This window comes from Amblyraja radiata, chromosome 2 (assembly GCF_010909765.2).
Source record: "Amblyraja radiata isolate CabotCenter1 chromosome 2, sAmbRad1.1.pri, whole genome shotgun sequence".
Lineage (NCBI taxonomy): Eukaryota > Metazoa > Chordata > Chondrichthyes > Rajiformes > Rajidae > Amblyraja > Amblyraja radiata.
In genome coordinates, this window is record NC_045957.1 from 135,499,388 (window position 1) to 135,521,759 (window position 22,372).

General features: G+C 39.4%; 1 protein-coding gene across 4 annotated transcripts in view; it reads left to right on the forward strand.

The window, feature by feature from the left end:
• Positions 1-22,372, forward strand: part of wac (WW domain containing adaptor with coiled-coil) — a 108,089-nt gene that overhangs the window by 80,498 nt on the left and 5,219 nt on the right. For 2 of the 4 annotated variants that reach the window (XM_033016249.1, XM_033016260.1), the window contains 4 exons: positions 3,145-3,293; positions 7,297-7,412; positions 18,841-19,018; positions 22,149-22,276. In XM_033016249.1, the coding sequence (XP_032872140.1) occupies positions 3,145-3,293; positions 7,297-7,412; positions 18,841-19,018; positions 22,149-22,276 (571 nt within the window). The remainder of the gene's footprint in view (positions 1-3,144; positions 3,294-7,296; positions 7,413-18,840; positions 19,019-22,148; positions 22,277-22,372) is intronic. The other 2 variants (XM_033016252.1, XM_033016268.1) reach the window with 1 other exon arrangement.

The window sequence follows — 22,372 nt, forward strand, 5'->3', positions numbered from 1 at the left end:
GGGAAAGAAGGAGAGGGAGGGAGCGAGGAGGGAGGGAGGGAAAGAGGAAGGAGGGAGAGAGAGCGTGGGAGGGAGAGGGAGGCTTCCAAAATGGCTTCTACATCATCATCTGGTGCTAAAAGTAGGAAGCAGCGGTTCAAACAGCAGTATACAAAGAGCACTGTCTAGAAAGGTGCGTAAAAGACATGTCAAATGTAGCAAAACTATGCATTCCTGTACTCTTACATGGGTATGACCGCACATAAAAAAACTTTTTTCAGCAAAATGGCACCGTGTAAAAATACTGATTTCCTCAGTAAAATACTGATTTTCAAGTACTAGAATACTGAAATGCTCTGATAAAACTTGGCATCTCTGCATATGCATATTTATCTTATCCTTCAGAATCCTGTCCTGTGAGATGTCGGGCTCACTGGTCATAGTTCATAGGGTTTTCCTTGCAATCCTTCCTATAGAGAGGCATAATATTAACCACCCTCCAGTTGTCCGGCACCTCACAGATGTCTAATGATGATTTGTATATCTCAGCCAGGGCTCACACAATTTCTTCTCTGGCTTCCTAGCTCAGGCCATTGAGTCCTGGCAACATCCTTGTAAATCTTCTCTGCACCCTTTCTAGCTTGACAACATCTTTCCTCTGACATGCTGCCAAAAACTAAACACAATACTCTAAATGCAGCCTCACCAACTGCAACATTACCTCCCAATTTCTAAACTGAATGCTCTGATGAAGGCCAATGTGCCAAAAGCCTTTTTGACCACTATCTACCTGAGATGGCACTTACAACAAACTATGTACTTGTACTCTGAGATCCCTCAGCTCTACAACACTCCCCAGAGTCCTACCATTCATTGTGTAGGTTCTGTCCATGTTAGTGCTCCCAAAATGGTATTAAATCCCCATCAACCATTCCTCATCCCATACCACCTGTCTAACTGATCAAGATCCTGCTGCAATTTTTGGCAACCATCTTCACTATCCACAATGCCACCCACTCTTGTCATCTGCAAACATGCTGACATTTACGTTCTCATGCAAATAATTTATTTCTATGACTAACAGCGATGGGCCCAGCACCGAACCCGCCGAGGCACACCATTAGACAAGGATCTCTAATCCGTAAAGCAACCTTCCACCTTCACCCTCTGCTTCCTTCCATGTAGCTAATTTCCTATGCATCCATTTTCTATCCACTTAACCAATACTTAGATTTACCAGTCCGATAGTCCCCCTTAATTCCTACTAATTCACATTTTTATTTTTCTAAATTGGTTGCAAGGTGAAAATTATCAAGAATATGGCATGGTTGAAGCCCGTGTTGAATTTACATATGCCAAGAGTCAAGTCAAGAGAGTTTATTGTCATGTGTCCCAGATAGGACAATGAAATTCGAGCATTAAGAATGAAGCATTCCTGTTTAAGTTTAATGAATTAGAGCTCCCTCTGGTGGTAGTGTAATGAAACAAAATGTCATTAGTGTACGCATCATATAATAAGTTTTATATAGAACATAGAATAATATTTTATCCCACCATATCTGCAATGACCATGCTGGTAATTTGATCAAATCCTATCTGCCTGCCCTTCCTATCCCTGAGCAACGTCATCAGCTCCTCTGGCATTCATGTTTTTGGCTGCTTTGATCTTGCCAAACCATCACACTTTTTGGTAACAGGTTGGAGCTGTGATGAGCTCGATATGATTTCTTATAAATTCAATAGACAATAGGTGCAGGAGTAGGCCATTTCGCCCTTCGAGCCAGCACCGCCATTTAATGTGATCATGGCTGATCATCCCCAATCAGTACCCCGTTCCTGCCTTCTCCCCATATCCCCTTCAATCCTTGTCCTACTCCATCACTTCAGACAATATCTGTGGAGGGAACAGATAAGTGACGTTTCGGGTCGTGACTTGTTCAGATGAATCAGTCTGATGAAGTATCCCGACCTGAAATGTTGCCTATCCATTCCCTCCACAGACGCTGCCTGAATACTGTTAGTCAAGTATTTTGTGTCCTACACAAGATTACAGCATCTGCAGTTCCTTGCCTCTCCTCCATCACTTGACTCGTTTCTTCGGTTGAATTACACATTATAAATATTAGAATAGGTTCATATGAATTCATAAGACAAACTGCAGTTCTGACGTCTGTGTTGCACAGTATGACTATCTACAAGAAAAAACGTCAAAGTAAATGGGCATTTTTGTAAACAAATGGCTTGTTTGAAGGTTAATGGTTCAAGGCCTACTGAGCAATTATTAATTTATATTTGCAACATCAACTGACATTATATCTTTACCCTAAAATTTTACGCTAAAGAATTGAAAGAAAGATGAAGCATGGAAACAGGCTCTTCGGCCCACCAAGTCAATGTTGCCCATCAATCACCCTTTCTCACTGTTATCCCTCTTAAACTTAGGAATGAATTATTATTAATCATGTTAAAATAATTGCTAAAATGTTCAGCCTTTTGTCCTTGTGCTTCTATTCCTGTAACTATGAGAACAGATAAGCCATTTTCTCTCAGGCTGCACTCGGCAGGAACCAAAGTCCATTCAAACTTTCCCTTCTACATTTGTTCTCTCCTTTCAGTGGGAAAAAATGTATCACTCGTAGTGGAAAAAACAGGTTGAATTATTCCAAAGAAAAGAAATTGCTATGAAATTTGTTTTCCTTGTGTTTCTTTAATTTCCTTTTTATTGGAAATTACGTTTTATTATGAATTCTGAGATATCATTCAGTATAAGCACTTTAAAACCACTTTGAATTTATTGTGTCTGCTCATCTTCAATGTAAGCACTTTCTGATAAACTAAATAAACAGCCATTCTAAGTTACACTGATTACTTTAAAAGTAATCGTTTTAAGTGACCAAAGTAACGCTGACAGGTACCATTACCAATTTTATGTATTGCAGTTGAATATATTGAGATTTTTATTTTCAAGTTTATTTGATTCTGGTGCAACTAAGGATTCATTTTTCTGCTGAGGGAACTACTCACAGAAACGTTGTAGTTTGAACAGCTTTGATTAAGTGTGTTGCAAAAGAGTTAATATCCTATTATTTATTTAATCGAACCTTTGGGTAAAAAGTAGATTTAAGCAGATAAGTTATTTTAAATTGATTTTTTTTCTAAATGCAGCCCCTCAGTCTAATCAGTCTCCAATGTCATTGGCATCAGATGCATCATCCCCGAGGTCGTATGTGTCCCCTCGGATTAGTACACCGCAGACTAACCCAGTTCCTCTTAAACCGCTGATGAATACGCCTCCAGTAACATCTCAGCCAAAGGTATGTTTTGCCAGTTTTTGTCTGATTTTAATATCTGAATATTTGGCTTTCTTTTAATTGTAGTTTTATAATATCTTGCTGAAGTCAAATATAAGTTGTGTTTTCTTAGCCCTGTCAACTTTTAAATTGTAGTTAACTTGAATTGCAAGTCGAGGAAATAGTAGGGATGGCAGAGATATTTGCCAGAGGTGAGTTATCAGAAAACTGGAGGGTGACTTTTGGAAATTCAAGGATTGATAAGGGATAGTCATCATGGCTTTGTTCATGGGAAATCACGTGCCTCAAATTTCATTGAGCCTTTTGAAGAGATGATGAAGAGTTGAAGAGATGACTGAGAGGATTGATGAGTGCTGGGTGATAGATATCTATATGGATTTTAGCAGGGCCCTTAACTTCCAATATGGCAGTCTGCTTGTAATGGAGAGGCTGTGGCTTTTTCCCTGGAGCATAGAAGGCTGAAGGGTGAACTCAAATATGTATATAATTATGAGGGGCACAGATAAGGTGGAATGTTATAGTCTCTTTCCTAGAATAGAGGAGTCTAAAACTTGAAGGGATAAATTTAAGGTGGGGGAAGATTTTAAAAACGAGATGAAGAGTAACTTTACCAAACAGGTGGTGATGGGTATATGGACCGAGCAAGGTAGCTCCTAAGCTCTGGTGGCTGGTACAATTACATTTAAACAACATTTGAACAGGTTTGTGGGCAGAAAGGTTTCAAGGGATATAACAGGCAGATGGACTAGCTCAGATACACATCTTGGTTGGCATGGATCAGTTGGACAAAACAGCCTGTTTCCACAACTCTGACTAAGTATTAACGTATAATTTCATTGAAGTTGAAAGGGTTAAGAATTTATCTTGAATTTGATTTGTGTTCCTGGTGATTGTTTATGCAACATGCATTCAATCTCTTATTTTATAAAATGTACCATTGGAAAAGTTATTACTGTTGCAAAAGAACATCTGGGCTATTTTATGATAGATAAAATTGACTATTTTGCCATTCGCATGAAAATGAGGCTGTTTGACTAAATATAAAATTCCAGTACCTGTTTTCTATTTATTTTTTATTTTTTTAATTCAACCTTTGTGCGTTAATATTACTATCAGAGATTGATGGTGGAGAAACTGCGATGGGGCATCTAGTTGGACTAATCTCTTTCAGAAATCTGCTCTGACAGTCAAGCGCTTCTTGCCTGCCACAGGATACAGTTTTTTTTTTTTAAAAGCATTCTTCCATATCATAGGCAACACGTCTGTTAATTGTAGTTTTGGCCTATAAATGTAGCCCAGTGTGACCTGGGCAGGTTGAGTGAGTGGGCAGGTGCGTGGCAGATGCAGTATAATATAGATAAATGTGAGGTTATCCACTTTGGCGGCAAAAACAAGGGGGCAGATTATTATCTCAATGGAGTTAGGTTAAGTATGGGGGAGGTGCAGCGGGACCTGGGTGTCCTTGTACACTAGTCACTGAAAGTTGGCTTACAGGTACAACAGGCAGTGAAGAAAGCTAATGGAATGTTGACCTTCATAACAAGAGGATTTCAGTATAGGAGTAAAGAGGTTCTTCTGCAGTTGTATAGGGCTCTGGTAAGACCACATCTGGTGAATTGTGTACAGTTTTGGTCTCCTAATTTGAGGAAGGACATCCTTATGATTGAGGCAGTGCAGCGTAGGTTCACGAGATTGATCCCTGGGATGGCGGGACTGTCATATGAGGAAAGATTGAAAAGACTAGGCTTGTGTTCACTGGAGTTTAGAAGCATGGGGGGGGATCTTATACAAACATATAAAATTACAAAAGGACTGGACAAGCTAGATGCAGGAAAAATGGTCTCAATGTTGGGCGAGTCCTGAACCAGGGGCCACAGTCTTAAAATAAAGGGTAGGCCATTTAAGACTGAGGTGAGAAAAAACGTTTTCACCCAGAGAGTTGTGAATTTGTGGAATTCCCTGCCGCAGCAGGCAGTGGAGGCCAAATCACTGGATGGATTTAAGAGAGTTAGATAGAGCTCTAGGGGCTAGTGGAATCAATGGATTTGGAGAGGCAGGCACGGGTTATTGATTGGGGACGATCAGCCATGATCACAATGAATGGCGGGGCTGGCTCAAAGGGCCGAATGGCCTCCTGCACCTATTTTCTATGTCCTAAATAGCAAAGCCAGACATGGCATGATCTACACTTTACTGTTCTCAATATCATCTCAAATGTTTATTTGATACTTGGAGGGTCATGAGCCAGAAACTCCCAAAGGTCAGTGGGAATGTTGCTTTTTTTCAAGGAACCTTTGAGCACATCTTTGAATCTTTATCACAATCCTTTTATCACAATCATTTATCACCAACAACTGCACCTCCACAGACACCTCTGTCAAGCTTCTCAAGTTTGCGGACGACACAACCCTGATTGGACTGATCCAGGATGGGGAGGAATCTGCCTACAGACAGGAAGTGTCACAGCTGGCGTCCTGGTGCCATCGCAACAACCTAGAGCTCAATGCTCTTGACAGTGGAACTGATTGTAGATTTTAGGAGAGCCCCCCCTCCCCTCACCTCACCCACCATCAACAACACAGTCACATCTGTGGAGTCTTTTAAGTTCCTGGGAACCATCATCTCCAAGGACGTTAAGTGGGGGGCTACTATCGACTCCACAGTCTAAAAGGCACAATAGAGGATGTACTTCCTGCGGCAGCTGAGGAAGCACAATCTGCCACAGGCAATTATGGTCCAATTCTACACGGCCATCGTAGAGTCTGTTCTCACCTTCCCCATCGTGGTCTGGTTTGGCTCAGCCACCAAGCACGACACCTGGAGGCTGCAGCGAATCGTCCGATCAGCAGAGAAGGTTATTGGCTGCAACCTTCCCTCCATTGATGAACTGTACACTGCAAGGGACAGGAAGCGAGCGGGCAAGATCATCTCTGACCCCTCTCACCCTGGCCACAAACTCTTTGAATCACTTCCCTCTGGAAGGTGACTCCGGACTGTCAAAGCTGCCACAGCCAGACATAAAAAACAGATTTTATCCATGCTCTAAACAGCCAAAAATCTGTAGCCTCCCTTTGATCTGGTATTTTGTTGGTTCACATGCTTGATCAATGGTGTTTTATCATTAATGTTTTATTATTATTAATGTTTAGTGTTTTCTGAGTCATTCGTAACTGTCACTGTATGTCATGTTGTTACTTGTGGGCGGAGCACCAAGGCAAATTCCTTGTATGTGAATATTTGGCCAATAAACTTATTTACTTCATTACTTTTGGAAATTTCTTCAGCTCAGAACAGAGCGTCAGTTATGCAAACAACTTTCCCGATTGGTGGATTTGACCAGTCTAAGTAGAACTCACGGGCAGTGGGCAGGTGCTATAGACCTGCACGGGAAAGTAGACGCTCCCGCCCCCACGAGTCTCGGGCAGATAGTGCTCGTCAGCCTGGGAAGGTAGTCCATCTAGGAGAGGGCAAACTCTGATTTAAAACCTCCACTGCCTTGTGGCCATATCCAATCATGGAAAAGGCTCCAGGAGTAAACCTCAAGAACAACCGGAGTCGGAGCCCCTAAGGCAGTTCGTTGTTGTCAACAGCTTTGCTCAGGAAGCTCCTGCGATGGCGCAGGAGCCAAACTGTAACGGCCCTGCTGTTCATTTGGATCGATCAGCGACATGGAGAGGGGGGACGTGCTGCATGAGCAACAACAGCCTGTCCTCCATGTGACATTGCCCAGGCTTACATCTGACCAGGATGCATCACCCATGGTCAGCCATGACCGAGGGGGGCCTACTACTAAGTAGAACATAAACACTGGAGGTAATGGTCTGTGAGTTTTACTTCTCAGTGAATTTGGTGCTCTTTTTTGCAGCAGGATTGTATCCATAACACCTTCCATAAAATGCCTTCCATAAATTTTATCTATTCATTCATTGCAATCATTTGAGGGTATATTAAATTATTTTGTGTTGTATTTATACCAAGGTGAAAGTTTGTGTTTTCCTTTGTTCAGTCCAGTGCTTCAGTTGTGAAACAAGGACCAGCACAACAGCAAGTATCTCAGCAAACTCCAACTTCTGACAAACATGGGCATGAGCCTGAATCCCCTCGCCATGTTCAACGGTCAAGGTAAGGATATCTGAGCTGAAGGTTAAATTTATTCCGACTTGGATGTTTACTTAAGTTTTTGCAACTTGTGCAGGAGCTGAGTAAATATAATCTTTGTTCTCCAAATGTAGTGAGATTTTTTCACCCTTCTGTACATATCTGCTTACTTTCAGTAAATATATCTGATCCTGTATACCAGGGAGTAGGGTTGACAATAGAATGCTCAAAATGGATTCCATTTTCACTCTTGGGAAGGATTTACTTGGTGTTGGGTATTTTTGCAGTATTCCTTTCATCTTTGCTCCATCAAAAATAATAACTATAGATATTCACAATAGAATTGTTGATAATTGCAGTACAGCTGGAGATCATTTGGTCTACCCTGCCCACTCTTTGCAAAAGAGGTTCAATTATTCCCATTCTTTCTTAGTAGCATCACAATGTCATTGATCTTTTATTTTTCGTGCTTGTATAACTCATTTTTTAAAGTTACTATTTATTCTCCTATCTTGCTATCGGCAGAAAATTGTAGACTATAATGTCTTCAGTGTTCTGAACAAATTCTGCTTGCATCGTATCTGCCTTGAATCTGCATCATCTTATTATTGGCACATATCAGTGAAAGCATTTTATCTGTAATTCTACCCATTAAAACCCTTTTATGATTTTTAAAGTTTCATCATTTTGAACACACCTATCATACTTCTCTTTGATCTTCTTTGCCTTTCGAGAACAATCCTATCTTTTGTTTTTTCAAACTGGTCCCACATCTCCAGTGCTGTACTTGTAAATTATTTATATATTCATTGCCAAGACAATATTAAAATATTAAGTAAATTGACCACAATATTCCAGTTGGAATCGCTAAACTAAGGAATCTGTGTCATTTTTCTTCTCACCTTTAAAGATTTATGTGCACAAGTTCCCAAATCCGTCTGCATATGCCATCCTTAATATTATCTCTTTATTTATAGTTTCTCTTTGTTCTTCCAAAATTTGTAATTTTGTGTTAAATTTCATCTGTCCATTTCACATTTGTTTCTGACATCCATAAAATCATCTTTGTTTACAATATTTTAGTTGTGTGGCATCTTCAAATTATGTTCTAAATTCTCAAATCCTTTTCCTTAGTTTGTTTTAAAGAGCACAGGCACTCAAATTTAGCTGGAGCAAAGTGGGGAAAGAATTCACTCTACGCTTCCATTCGATCTGACTGGTCATACCGAGGAAGGGTGCTAACCCGAAATGTCACCCCTCCATCTTCTTCAGAGATGCTGCCTGACCTGCTGAGATACTCCAGCTCTTTGTGCATTTTTTTTTAGTCACACCAAAGACTGCATTAGAAAATAAGGGGAAAATAATTGATAATATCTGGAATAAAAAAGGCAAAATTCAACCTGCTATTCACCTGACCACTGTTGTACTCGTCATTAACTTGCTAGCCAATGCTCGGTTTGTCTATTGGCATGTTTAACTGGTCTGGGAAACAAGACACAAATGTGACTTGGAAGAATCAAGTCACCGGAGTTGTAGATGACAATAAGATCCAATCATTGAAATTATTCAACAATAAGAACACACAAGGAACTTGAAGCAAGAGAGCGTTAATTCATCATATAACCATTTAACCATATAACAATTACAGCACGGAAACAGGCCATCTCGGCCCGACAAGTCCGTGCCGAACACTTATTTTGCCCTAGTCCCATCTACCTGCACTCAGACCATAACCCTCCATTCCTTTCCCATCCATATACCTATCCAATTTATTTTTGATGAAATCGAACCTGCCTCCACCAGTTCCACTGGAAGCTCATTCCACACAGCTACCACTCTCTGAGTAAAGAAGTTACCCCTCATGTTACCCATAAACTTCTGTCCCTTAATTCTGAAGTCATGTCCTCTTGTTTGAATCTTCCCTACTCTCAATGGGAAAAGCTTATCCACGTCAACTCTGTCTATCCCTCATCATTTTAAAGACCTCTATCAAGTCCCCCCCCTTAACCTTCTGCGCTCCAAAGAATAAAGACCTAACTTATTCAACCTTTCTCTGTAACTTAGTTGCTGAAACCCAGGCAACATTCTAGTAAATCTCCTCTGTACTCTATTTTGTTGACATCCTTCCTATAATTGGGCGACCAATATTGTACACCATACTCCAGAATTGGCCTCACTAATGCCTTGTACAATTTTAACATTACATCCCAACTTCTATACTCAAACCTTTTCTGCTTTTCAGTATTATCATGGCTGATCTGCACGAGGTCTTCACGGTCAATGTGTAGAGAATTACGGAGATCCACCATTGTTTGCTTAAAGAAAACCCTGCAGCACTCAGTCCCTTGTAATTATATCCCCTCATGCGAGATTTTCCCAAAAGTGGAAACACCTCAGCAGTTACCCTGTCATGTACCCTTGGGATATTGTATGTTACAATAAGATCACCTCTTATTCCTCTATATTCAAAGGAAATGGATACAACTTCTTTAGTTGCTGTTTTAGCACAGAAGGAAATCACAGCCCTAACTCTTGGGATCCCACTATTTTATCATTCTACAGTCTGAAGAAAAGATACTCGTATCTACTTTTAAGACAATTATTTTCCATGCTGATTCTAACACCTTTAATTAAATGCACCTCAACTTTGTAACCAAACTTTTCTCTGGGATTTGATTAAACACTATCTTAAAATACAGGCACATAACATGTACTACATCCCTTTATTGGCCTCCTCTGTTATCTCATCCAAAAAATTTATCCAGACTAATCAAACACTGCTTTGAAAAAAAAAAGAAAACTCATCATTTTATTATGTAAATTCCCACAGACCATATTAATTTTTCCACAATTATTGTTTGTAGATGCTTCTCCAATTAGAAAGCATTTAGATAAGTTTTGATTGGAAAGGATTAGAGGGATATGGACCAAAAGCAGACAAAGGGGATTACCTCAAGTAATCAACTTGGCTATCCTGAACTATTTGGTCAATGGGCCTGTTTCTGTGTTTTCTAACTCGGACTCTCAACTAGAAAAAAAGATTGTTATCTAATCGCTCTTTAACCACTTCTTCAGAGCCTGTACTTGTTTATTCACTTAGGATTTTACACCACATTAATGGTTTGAACATCTTACAACTCACTTTGGATGGATAGTTTTTATCCCTGGTACATAGAGTAGTAAAGCACAAAAACAGGCACATCAGCCCACAATGTATGTGCTGAACATGATGTCAAGACCATCACTTATTAACCTGCACATTACCCAGATCCCTCCATTCTTTGCATATCCATTTGCTCGTTCAAAAGTTTTTTAAATGCCCCTAACTTATCTACCTCAACCACCACTCCTGGCAACAACATTCCAGGCATTAATCACCTTTTTTATTAATGATTAAAATAACTTGCCTCGGCACATCTCATTTAAATCTTAAAGTTATGTCCTCTTATTTGATTTTCCCATCCCGGGAAAAAGTTTCTGACTGTCTATCCTATCCATGCCTCATAATTGTATATACTCCTATCTAATCTCTCCGCAACCTCCTGTATGCCAGAGAAAACAATCCAAGTCTGTCCAACCTCTCTCTAGCTAATATCCCCTAATCCAGGCATCATTCTGGTAAATATTTCCAAAGCCTCCACATCCTCCCTGTAATGGGGTGACCAGAACTACACACAATACTCCAAATGCATCCCAACCAAAGTCCTTTCAAACTGCATCATGACTTTGTTATAGTACTACTCAATGCTGCGACCAATGAAAGCAAGCATAGCATATGCCTTTTTACAACTCCAATCGATAACTTTATCACTATTATTGAAGGGAGTTTACTGCCAGTGTTATTTAATCTTCGCTTAGATTATGGATTATTTTGAACTTGCGTCTCTAGTTTGTGTCCATAATTTTGATAATACATTATGAAATGCATCCTTTCAAAGAGTTTTGTTTGCATTTACTCATTGACACAGTTTAGTAAGAAACTTGGTTTAAAAATCTCAATCTTCTCCAAAGGTGTTGTCCAAAATAAAAATAAAAAGGAACAGTCTAAAAGGCTCACCCCCTACATTTCCATTAAAATGATTATTTCTGTATTTACTGCAAAAAAACAGTTATTTGACTTGCTTCCACTGAAGTAAACAAAACAGTTCTCTGGATCATCTCACATTGGTCTCTCATTGATTGGTTGTAATATTTAAACCATACCATTCACCTGTAATTGCTCTTGAAAAGTGACAGTCAGCCATCTGTCTTGAACCAGTGCAGTCCATGTGGTGAAGGTCCTGTTACATTTTTGTTTTGGGAGCCCACTGTTGCACTGAAATTATGTGTACAAGAACTAATAACTCCATGCATAGGTTGTTAAAACTAGACTTGCTCTTTCTTGACATTGAAAGATGACTCAAATGGTGCAGCAGTTTGCAAGAATTGGTCTCCTCAATCATAACACAATTGAAATAAAAGATTGTAAATCACAGCAAACAATTTTTCCAGACGTGCAATCTAATACCTGACATTTATCTTGACTATGGCGATGCCTCACTTCTCCAATTTTATCCTTAATGTCAACATGGATACAAACTAAATGCTAGAGGATAGTTTCAGTTCTAAACATTGAGGAAGAGTGGGAACGTACACTGACTTTTCTGATTTTTTACTATTATACTGGCCATATATTGCACTTCCACCATATATTTTCATATTCAGACTGAATGTAAAACTTACAACTGTAAAGTGTTTCTGAATGAATAAAGGTAATACTTATCTGCACACAATATTTGCTTTGTAATATAATACAAGATCAAATTTAGCAGTATTTGATCTTGGACCTTCTCACTTTCTGGTAAATATTTCCAAAGCCTCCACATCCTTCCTGTAATGGGGTGACCAGAACTACACACAATACTCCAAATGCATCCCAACCAAAGTCCTTTCAAACTGCATCATGACTTTGTTATAGTGCTACTCAATGCTGCGACCAATGAAAGCAAGCATAGCATATGCCTTTTTACAACTCCAATCGATAGCTTTATCACTATTATTGAAGGGATTTTACTGCCAGTGTTATTTAATCTTCGCTTAGATTATGGATTATTTTAAACTTGCGTCTCTAGTTTGTGTCCATAATTTTGATAATACATTATGAAATGCATCCTTTCAAAGAGTTTTGTTTGCATTTACTCATTGACACAGTTTAGTAAGAAACTTGGTTTAAAAAGCTCAATCTTCTCCAAAGGTGTTGTCCAAAATAAAAATAAAAAGGAACAGTCTAAAAGGCTCACCCCCTACATTTCCATTAAAATGATTATTTCTGTATTTACTGCAAAAAAAACAGTTATTTGACTTGCTTCCACTGAAGTAAACAAAACAGTTCTCTGGATCATCTCACAATGGTCTCTCATTGATTGGTTGTAATATTTAAACCATACCATTCACCTGTAATTGCTCTTGAAAAGTGACAGTCAGCCATCTGTCTTGAACCAGTGCAGTCCATGTGGTGAAGGTCCTGTTACATTTTTGTTTTGGGAGCCCACTGTTGCACTGAAATTATGTGTACAAGAACTAATAACTCCATGCATAGGTTGTTAAAACTAGACTTGCTCTTTCTTGACATTGAAAGATGACTCAAATGGTGCAGCAGTTTGCAAGAATTGGTCTCCTCAATCATAACACAATTGAAATAAAAGATTGTAAATCACAGCAAACAATTTTTCCAGACGTGCAATCTAATACCTGACATTTATCTTGACTATGGCGATGCCTCACTTCTCCAATTTTATCCTTAATGTCAACATGGATACAAACTAAATGCTAGAGGATAGTTTCAGTTCTAAACATTGAGGAAGAGTGGGAACGTACACTGACTTTTCTGATTTTTTACTATTATACTGGCCATATATTGCACTTCCACCATATATTTTCATATTCAGACTGAGTGTAAAACTTACAGCTGTAAAGTGTTTCTGAATGAATAAAGGTAATACTTATCTGCACACAATATTTGCTTTGTAATATAATACAAGATCAAATTTAGCAGTATTTGATCTTGGACCTTCTCACTTTGTGATGTTAAGAGTTAAGAGAGAATCAGATCAAGTGTTTAATTGTCATATGTACCAGGAATGAAACAACAAATTACATACTTGCTTCAGCTTCAAAGGCATTTTGGGGTATCGCAAAAACACAACAAATAAATATACAAATAAGCAAATTATCAATTATACCAGCTAACTAGGTCATAATAGTGCAAGGCAGAGTTTGTAGTGCAACCTTAAAGTCCATAGTACTTCATTACTGACATTGGGTTGTGCAGAGCCCGACGATTAATAGGAAGAAGCTGTTCTTGAAGGCAATACCTTGGTTTTTGTAGATCATTTCGATGGTGGAGTATCAATAGTGTGATGGACCAGACAATGTCCACAATTTGCAACCACTTTGTTGGGTGTTTGAGTTACTGTACTAAATTGTATGCCCTGGACTGTACACCTGTAGAGGTTTGATAAAATATCCATCGTTGTGCCAAATCATCTTGATTTTCTGTGGGAAGTGGATTCATGAATGAGATTTCTTTATGCTTGCATCATTTTGCCGGGCCCTGTCTATGCCCAGGAGCTTGAAGCTGTTGTCTCTCTCCACTCCTGTTCTGCTGATAAAAACAGATTCATGGATCCTCCTCTTCCCCATACTGAAGTCAACAAACATCTTCTAGGACTTGCTACAGTTAAGAGCAAGATTACTGTTCTGTCATCACTCACCAGATTATTATCAATATCCCTCTCCAATGGCTCATTATTATCCGTCATTCATCCAACAACCATCACATCGTCAGTGATTTTAAAGATGGCATTGGGGCTGTGTCTGGCTACGCAGTCATCAGCAGAGTAAATCGGAATAGCTGAAGGAACTTTCCCATTTGTTTCATATCTACAGGCCTACAATCCCTCTGAAATCAATAGAAGCATGAATGATGTGTTGTCTCAAGTAAATGCTAATAAATCTGGGCAAGATCGATCTATACTACTAGATTCTGTGAAGTTCATCAGCAAAACCAACTAGATTAAAATTAATTAGAACTACCAGCATTTACAGTTCAAACCAGTTTTTAAATCTATGATTCTCTTGAGTGATCAACAGAAATGGAAATATAGAATTTAAATTGAATATGGGCTGCCTAGTCTTTGTGTTTCTGGTTTTCAAAAGCTGCTGCTCTAAGTTATTGCAACGTTATTTTATTTTTCTCTCCAAATGCATCGAGGCAGCTATAACAATGCCCAGCACAAGAAAATGCTGTAATTGCCATCAAGAATCATAAAATCCTATGGTTTAGAAGGAGGCGATTCTTCCAGTTGTGCTCGGTGCTCTGAGAGAACTCTGCACTATGTCATAAATCCAGGCCTTATTCATACGGTTCACCAAATTAATCCTCTTCATGTTCATTTACCTTTTATTGCGCATGTTGTTTATTTATACTTCCACACTTCGAAAGATTTGGACTTCGTATCTACACCATGTGAAAAAAATCTTTTTGTTGCCTCATTATTCTGCGCTATATGGTAAATATGTAACCTAGAGGAAATTTAAAAAAATCTCAAAATAACCCATAATTTTGGGTATACACCTTAACTTTGACCCATCTGCTCTGCAGACGACAATCAGTATATGCAGGCAACAATACTTCTCTATTATCATCAATACAGGAGCACCTCCAGACACTGTGCTCAGCCCCCAACTCTACTCTCTATTTGCTCAAGACTATGTAGCCAGACACAGCCCCAGCACCATCTTTAAATTTGCTGACAATGCCACTGTTATTGAGCAAATGAAGGGTAATGATGAGTCAGAGCACAAGGGAGAGAATAACAATCTGATTATATGGTGCCAGAACAATAATCTTGCTCTCAATTAGCTGATTGTTGACTTCGGGAAGAGAAATCCAGGGATAAATGAACATATCTTATTATCGACGGGATGGTGCCATAGAAAGCCAACAGCTTCAGGTTCCTGGGCATTTTTATCTTTGAAGATCATTCCTGGGCGCATCATATTGATGTAATCGTAAAGAAAGCTCATCAATGCCTCTGCTTTCTCAGAAGATTGAGGATATTTGACATGTCAATGGGAGGTCAATGCCTGTGAAGGATCTTCCACCGTCTGTAGTCTCCAGCGTTCCTGGATGTTCGAGTTGCCGAACCAGGCCGTGATGCAACCGTCAACATGCTTTCTACCATACACCTGTACAGATTCAATAGAGTATTCGTTGACATGCCAAATATCCTCGACAGGATGGTGCCATAGAGAACCAACAGATTCGGGTTCCTGGACATTTTTATCTTTGAAGATCTTTCCTGGGTGCATCATATTGATTGTAAAGAAAGCTCATCAATGCCTCTGCTTCACATGCAATTACCTCCTCACCATCAAAGAGATCTATAATAGGCACTGCTGCAAAAATACTGGTCACACCAACATTTTGTTACTAACATAAGGAAAGTCGTATTGGAGCCTGAAAGCCGTGGCCACCAGTTCAAGAACAGTTTCTTCCCAGCACCCGTCAGGCTCTTGAACACAACACAACACTAATCCCACCACAGCAACTATGATCTTTTATGGATTGTGTCTTTGGTTGCACTGCAGGCTTTAGTTTTGCACTATTATGCTTACTAGGTATTACAGTTAGTATTCTATGTTTGCACATTATTCCATTCCATTAGTCTGTTACGTTGCAGCAAGTAAGAATTTCATTGTTCTGCTGTCGGTAGATATGACAATTAAATCCTCTCCTCTTGTTAACTAGAGTGGCAGGGAGGTACCATTAGTTGAGTGAAAAAAGGACATATTGTCAACACAAAAGCTAAAAATGCTTTAAAAACTTAGCTATTCTCTGGAAGTGTTAATGTTTAGAAGATGCTTTTGAGAGAACGGGTGCAATGGAGACATTGTGTATTAAGCAAAGAATCTCACTGTGCCAAGCCACATGTGACAACAAAGTATTCCTATTCCTATGGACACATAGAAAATAGGTGCAGGAGTAGGCCATTCGGCCCTTCGAGCCTGCACCGCCATTCAATATGATCATGGCTGATCATCCAACTTGGTATCCTGTACCTGCCTTCCTCCATACCCCCTGATCCCTTTAGCCACAAGGGCCACATATAACTCCCTCTTAAATATAGCCAATGAACTGGCCTCAACTACCTTCTGTGGCAGAGAATTCCAGAGATTCATCACTCTCTGTGTGAAAAATGTTTTTCTCATTTCGGTCCTAATAGATTTCCCCCTTATCCTTAAACTGTGACCCCTTGTTCTGGACTTCCCCAACATCGGGAACAATCTTCCTGCATCTAGCCTGTCCAACCCCTTAAGAATTTTGTAAGTTTCTATAAGATCCCCCCTCAATCTTCTAAATTCTAGCGAGTACAAGCCGAGTCTATCCAGTCTTTCTTCATATGAAAGTCCTGACATCCCAGGAATCAATCTGGTGAACCTTCTCTGTACTCCTTCTATGGCAAGAATGTCTTTCCTCAGATTAGGAGACCAAAGCTGTACTCAATACTCCAGGTGTGGTCTCACCAACTGCAGTAGAACCTCCCTGCTCCTATACTCAAATTATTTTGCTATGAATGCTAACATACCATTCGCTTTCTTCACTGCCTGCTGCACCTGCATGCTTACTTTCAATGACTGGAGATTATGAGACGGGAGTAAATCCATACAAAAAGTGAGTGAGAGGAATTAGCCAGATTAGCTATGGGATTCAGTGCATTTATGATAGATATTAGCTGCTAGCGTGCTCCCAGAAGTAGAGAGACTGAAGAAGAAAAGAGAAAGTTTAAGAGAGCATGTGAAAGATAGCACAAAGATTGGCAGCAAAGTTGCTGAAAATGTTCAATTTGGGGCAGGAGCAGGAAATTGCACAGCTACCGTCCATGGTGTACCTGAAGGGAATGTGAAAAGAGAAAGATTTCTGTTTAATTGATTTGTGTCCTTGATCGGTCGGTGTCTTGGGCGTTTGAAAGATCCCCGTGTTATCAAACATAATATGATACACAAAATGAGAAACAAACCCTGGACATGTCAGACACATCAAAATATTAAAGAATTGATATTACAGTTCAAAGAAATGCTTATGTTTTCAGCCAAATATTCTCTTACGGTCTTTGAAATGTGTGGATTTTATATGATGCTAATAGTTCAGATATTCTGTTTATTACTTGCAGAGAAAAATGTGGGTTTGTCTCTGATTTATTGAACTGTTTGTCTGGCAGCCATTACCTAAATACCACAGATTTCTCCCTCTAAATATTGAGAAAGTAGAGGCAATTGCCTTTGGTTTAAGTGGTGAACCATTCCCCTGCCATTACCCATACTTTCTGCAGGCACATGAGAATTAGCTCTCTGTGCTGGCTGAACTTCACCCTCCATTACCTGCCTGAGTATCACACGCTGCCTTGGGTAGCGAATAAAACTTAAATCAATAGCTGAAAATCACCCTCTCCATTACAGGTCAAGTAGTCTGTTCCTGGGCTGAGCTACCATCCAGTGACACCAAGTCAAATTGACCTAGATAAGGTATGAGCCAGGCTGGCAACTGTTGCAGCAAAATATACACCCGATCTAATCTGATCGGAAATGACACACCTAGGTTGAGTTGCCAGACTCCAAACAAAACGCGTTTTAGTTTGTAGAGAAGGGGAGAGAATTGATGCCGAGAACAAAAGGGAAGGTCAATGATCGAATGGCAGGCATAAGAGCTTGATTAATTTAAGCTGAAAAGCAAAAAAAAATCCACTTGCTGAAATCAAAATATAAAGATGAAAAATATTAGAAATAGGTCAAGCAGCATCTGAAGAGAGGAAAAAACAGATATTCCAGATGAAAGATATCCTTCATCAGAATTGGCATGTTTTGATGCAAACTGAACTGTTGAAACCAATTGATTGATGAGATCTGTGAAAATAAGTACTGTGCAAACCGTTGTTTGGTTTCTGCTTGAATATTCTTCAGGATAACTAACATCTCACGAATATGTATCAATTTAAGTAACATAGCTGTTCAGTAGGAAAAAGATCCAATGATATAAACACCTACATTGTTTTGCAATTGACTGCAATGCTTGAAGAAGTGTAATAGCAAGTTTCTCACTCAGTGATGTGATAATGACCAAGTCATCTCAGCTGGTTGATTGAAGACTAAATATTGACCAGAACAAAGTGATACTTTATCTTGTCCTTTGAAAAAGTATCGTGGAACCCATGGCTTTGTGATTCAGTACGCTACAGATGGTTTTGAACTACTTTAAGTAATTCGCAACTTTTGCTTAAGGAATTTTTACTCTTTCTTCAGTTCAGTTGCAAGTTAGCATCCTTTACTGAAAAGGGAACTGTTTCCTTATTTTAAGGCTTTCTGCTGCATTTGGAAGTTAAAATTGGTGTGAAATATACTTATATTTTTGCAGCAAACAGAGAAGCCCATCACCAAGTTCAAATCACATCCCAAGCAGCAGTGCAACTTCAGTACCATCAATAACAACTGCACGTTCTTCGTGTTCATTGACGCCGACGCTAGTTGCACATTTCAGTGAAAATCTTATTAAACATGTTCAGGGTTGGCCTGCTGATCATGCGGAAAAGCAAGTAAGTGAACATCAGATTTTGTTTTGAAATTATCAAAATAAATGTTGGGAATTTAAGAAAGCTGACATTAGGAATTTTGGATTATGTTTGGTTTGATCTTGCTGTGAGTTCTGTTGTGAATTTTTACCGACAGAAATTCCGTACAGTTAATATATTTTTACACTCCATTAACAGCACAAATCAATAGACCAGTCAAATACATTCAATAAACTCTGTTTCGTTTTACCGACAATCTGAACTGGCAGGTATATTCTCATCCCAGACTTACACTGATGTGATTTTCTTTTCTTACATGGGATTTGGTTCACTGGCATTCAGAAAGTTTGCAATCAGATACAAAATGTAAAATGCTACTTTGTCTGTTTTGGAGCAGGTGGTAATATCTTTCGGCAAACAATTTCCAACAGCTCAATAACTCAAATGAGTTCAATTGACAACTTTCAGAATACAGATGGTTCCACGCGGTAGGCTTGTCTTTATAGAAACATAGAAAATAGGTGCAGGAGTAGGCCATTCGGGCCTTCGAGCCTGCACCGCCATTCAATATGATCATGGCTAATCATCCAACTCAGTATCCTGTACCTGCCTTCTCTCCATACCCCCTGATCCCTTTAGTCACAAGGGCCACATCTAACTCCCTCTTAAATATAGCCAATGAACTGGCCTCAATTACCTTCTGTGGCAGAGAATTCCACAGATTCACCACTCTCCACCAAACTTGCTAATCCCTCCGGAAGGGGCGTGGCCTTCAGGAGAGAGAATCTCAACCTTTTTTAAACATTAATAACTTTTATTTTTAATCAATGGGAAAAATCCTCTTGTCCTGCACAGGGGGGACTGAGTAAGATGGCCAAAAATCACAGCCGTAAGTGGCAGTGTTTTTTCTAAAACCAATATACAGAACAACAGGAAGTGATCAGACTTTTAGTAATATAGATAGATGTGTGAAAATGGTTTCAAATACTCATCTAAAGATCACATCAATAAGAGTTCTATTGAAAAGGATAAGCTTTGGGACAGCATTAAACTTCACAATTTAGATGTTTAAAATTATATGCTCACATCTAAGTAAATCATCAATACATTCTATTTCCCACAGCTTTTCTTGGAATGAAAAATAACGACACCAAGCAGCATTAATTATATTTATCACCGGAGGAAGAGTCAGTGTGGTGTGTTATGAGATAGATTTTAATTAAAAAAGCAGATGATAACTGCTTAGGGCGGCACAGCGATAGGGTTACTGCCCTACAGTGCCAGAGACGCGGGTTCGATCCTGACTAAGGGCCCTGTCTGTACGGAGTTTGTACACTCGCGTGGATTTTCTCCAGATGCTCCGGTTCCTCCTGCACTCCATAGACGTACAATTTTGTAGGTTAAAACGTGGTTTTATAGTTTTGTAGGTTAATTGGTTTCTGCAAATTGTCTCTCGTGTGCCAGATTGTCGTTAGCCAGTGGGCCGAAACCTATTTCCATGCTGTATCTCTAAACTCTAACTGAATAATTAATCAAATATGTTTAAATATGAAGCAGTGATAAACCCAATGGAGAAAGGAAAATTATGGAAGAGGTAACATGAGGGGCTGATTAGGAAGTGGTCTTGTAGTGAAGGTCAGAGGTGACTTGCATGAAAATGCATTTCATTTGCAGGAGGAAATTAAGTTCTGATAGATAAGGCGTCTCCAGGGAATGGAATAGTTTCTTTAGTGGCTGTAATGCTTGGTTTGAAGCTTTGTTCAAAACCAAAGGTAGAAATAATGGTGGCATAATATGAAGCCTTGATTTGCTGAATTGTAATGAATGCATTCTAAATACAATAATGAATTGATTAATTGTAATAGGAATGTGTAACACAGAAAATCATTACTGAATCCTGCATGGCAGAAACCAATGATAGAACAGAACCTTTTTCCCAGGCTGGAAATGTCTAAGACCAACGGGCATATCTGAAGGTGAAAGGGGTTGTGTAGGGTGATTTTTTACACAGGACGGTGGGTGCCTGGAATATGCTGCACGGGTGGTGGTAGAAGCATTTATAATAGTATGTTTATGATACTTTTAAATAGACACATGGACATGCATGAAATAGAGGGGTATAGATCATGTGCAGGCAGATTTACTTTAGACTTTAGAGATACAGCGTAGAAACAGGCCCTTCGGCCCACCGAATCTGCGCCAACCAGTGATCACCCCCACACACCGACACTATACTACACAGTACGGACTATTTACAAGATGTTTTTGCTTAGCATCATGTTCTGCGAGACATTGTGGGCCAAAGTGCATGTTTCTGTGCTGTACTGTTTTTTTGTCTGGCAGCTTAATATAGGTTCAACCCTCTGTGTGAAACAGTTATCCCTCAGGATCCCGTTAAATCTTTCCCCTCCAGCCTGAACCTATGACTGCTCTTTCTTTATTCTCCAACACTGGTATAAGAAGACTGTTGGCATTCACTGTATTTATGTCCCCCATGATCTCATGTGTCTCTGTAAAATCTCCCCTTGGTTTCCTAAGCTCCAAGGTCATATCCTTCCCAACCTTGCCTGATAACGGTCTGTCCATCTTAGTGGCATCTACCTTATAGAACGGTAATCAAAACTGAACACAATACTTCAAGTGTAGCTGCACCAACTTCTGTACAATTGCAGCATAACAGACCTACTTTAATGCTCAGTGCTCTTACTGATGCAGTCCAGTGTATCAAAAGCCTTCTTCATACCCTGTCCACCTGTGCTGCAACTTTTGGGGAATGCCTCAGTGTTCGACAACACTCCCCAGGTCCCTACCATTCAATGTGGATGTCCTTTATTGATCTTGTAAGATTCATGCTCTGGTTTAGGGGTTTGCCTGCAAGGTCAATATTTATTGCCATACCAATTGCCTTCACAGAAATGGTGCTGAGCTGCCGATTTGAACCGTAGCAGTATAACTGGTCTCACATATTATACATCTTCCCATATTTGAATATAGATCAACACTAAACATATGTGTGATGTGTTAATTCAATACAATTAAAATCCTAAATCGAGACTAAATTGATTTTAGAAAGTCAAATTGTAAATATTGTTCTTTGATTGCCGATTACTGATATTTTATATCTAATTAATTATCTTCATAATTTAATATCTAGGCATCACGGCTGAGAGAAGAAGCACACAACATGGGAAGTATTCACATATCTGAAATTTGTACTGAGCTCAAAAACTTAAGATCTTTGGTCCGAGTATGTGAAATCCAAGCCACTTTGCGTGAGCAAAGGTAAGCAACGCATCCGTGTTTGATTAGACTGTTCAGCCCATCATGTTACAGATTTTAAGACCATTGGGATGATTTCAGTTTCTTGAGTGGCTATCA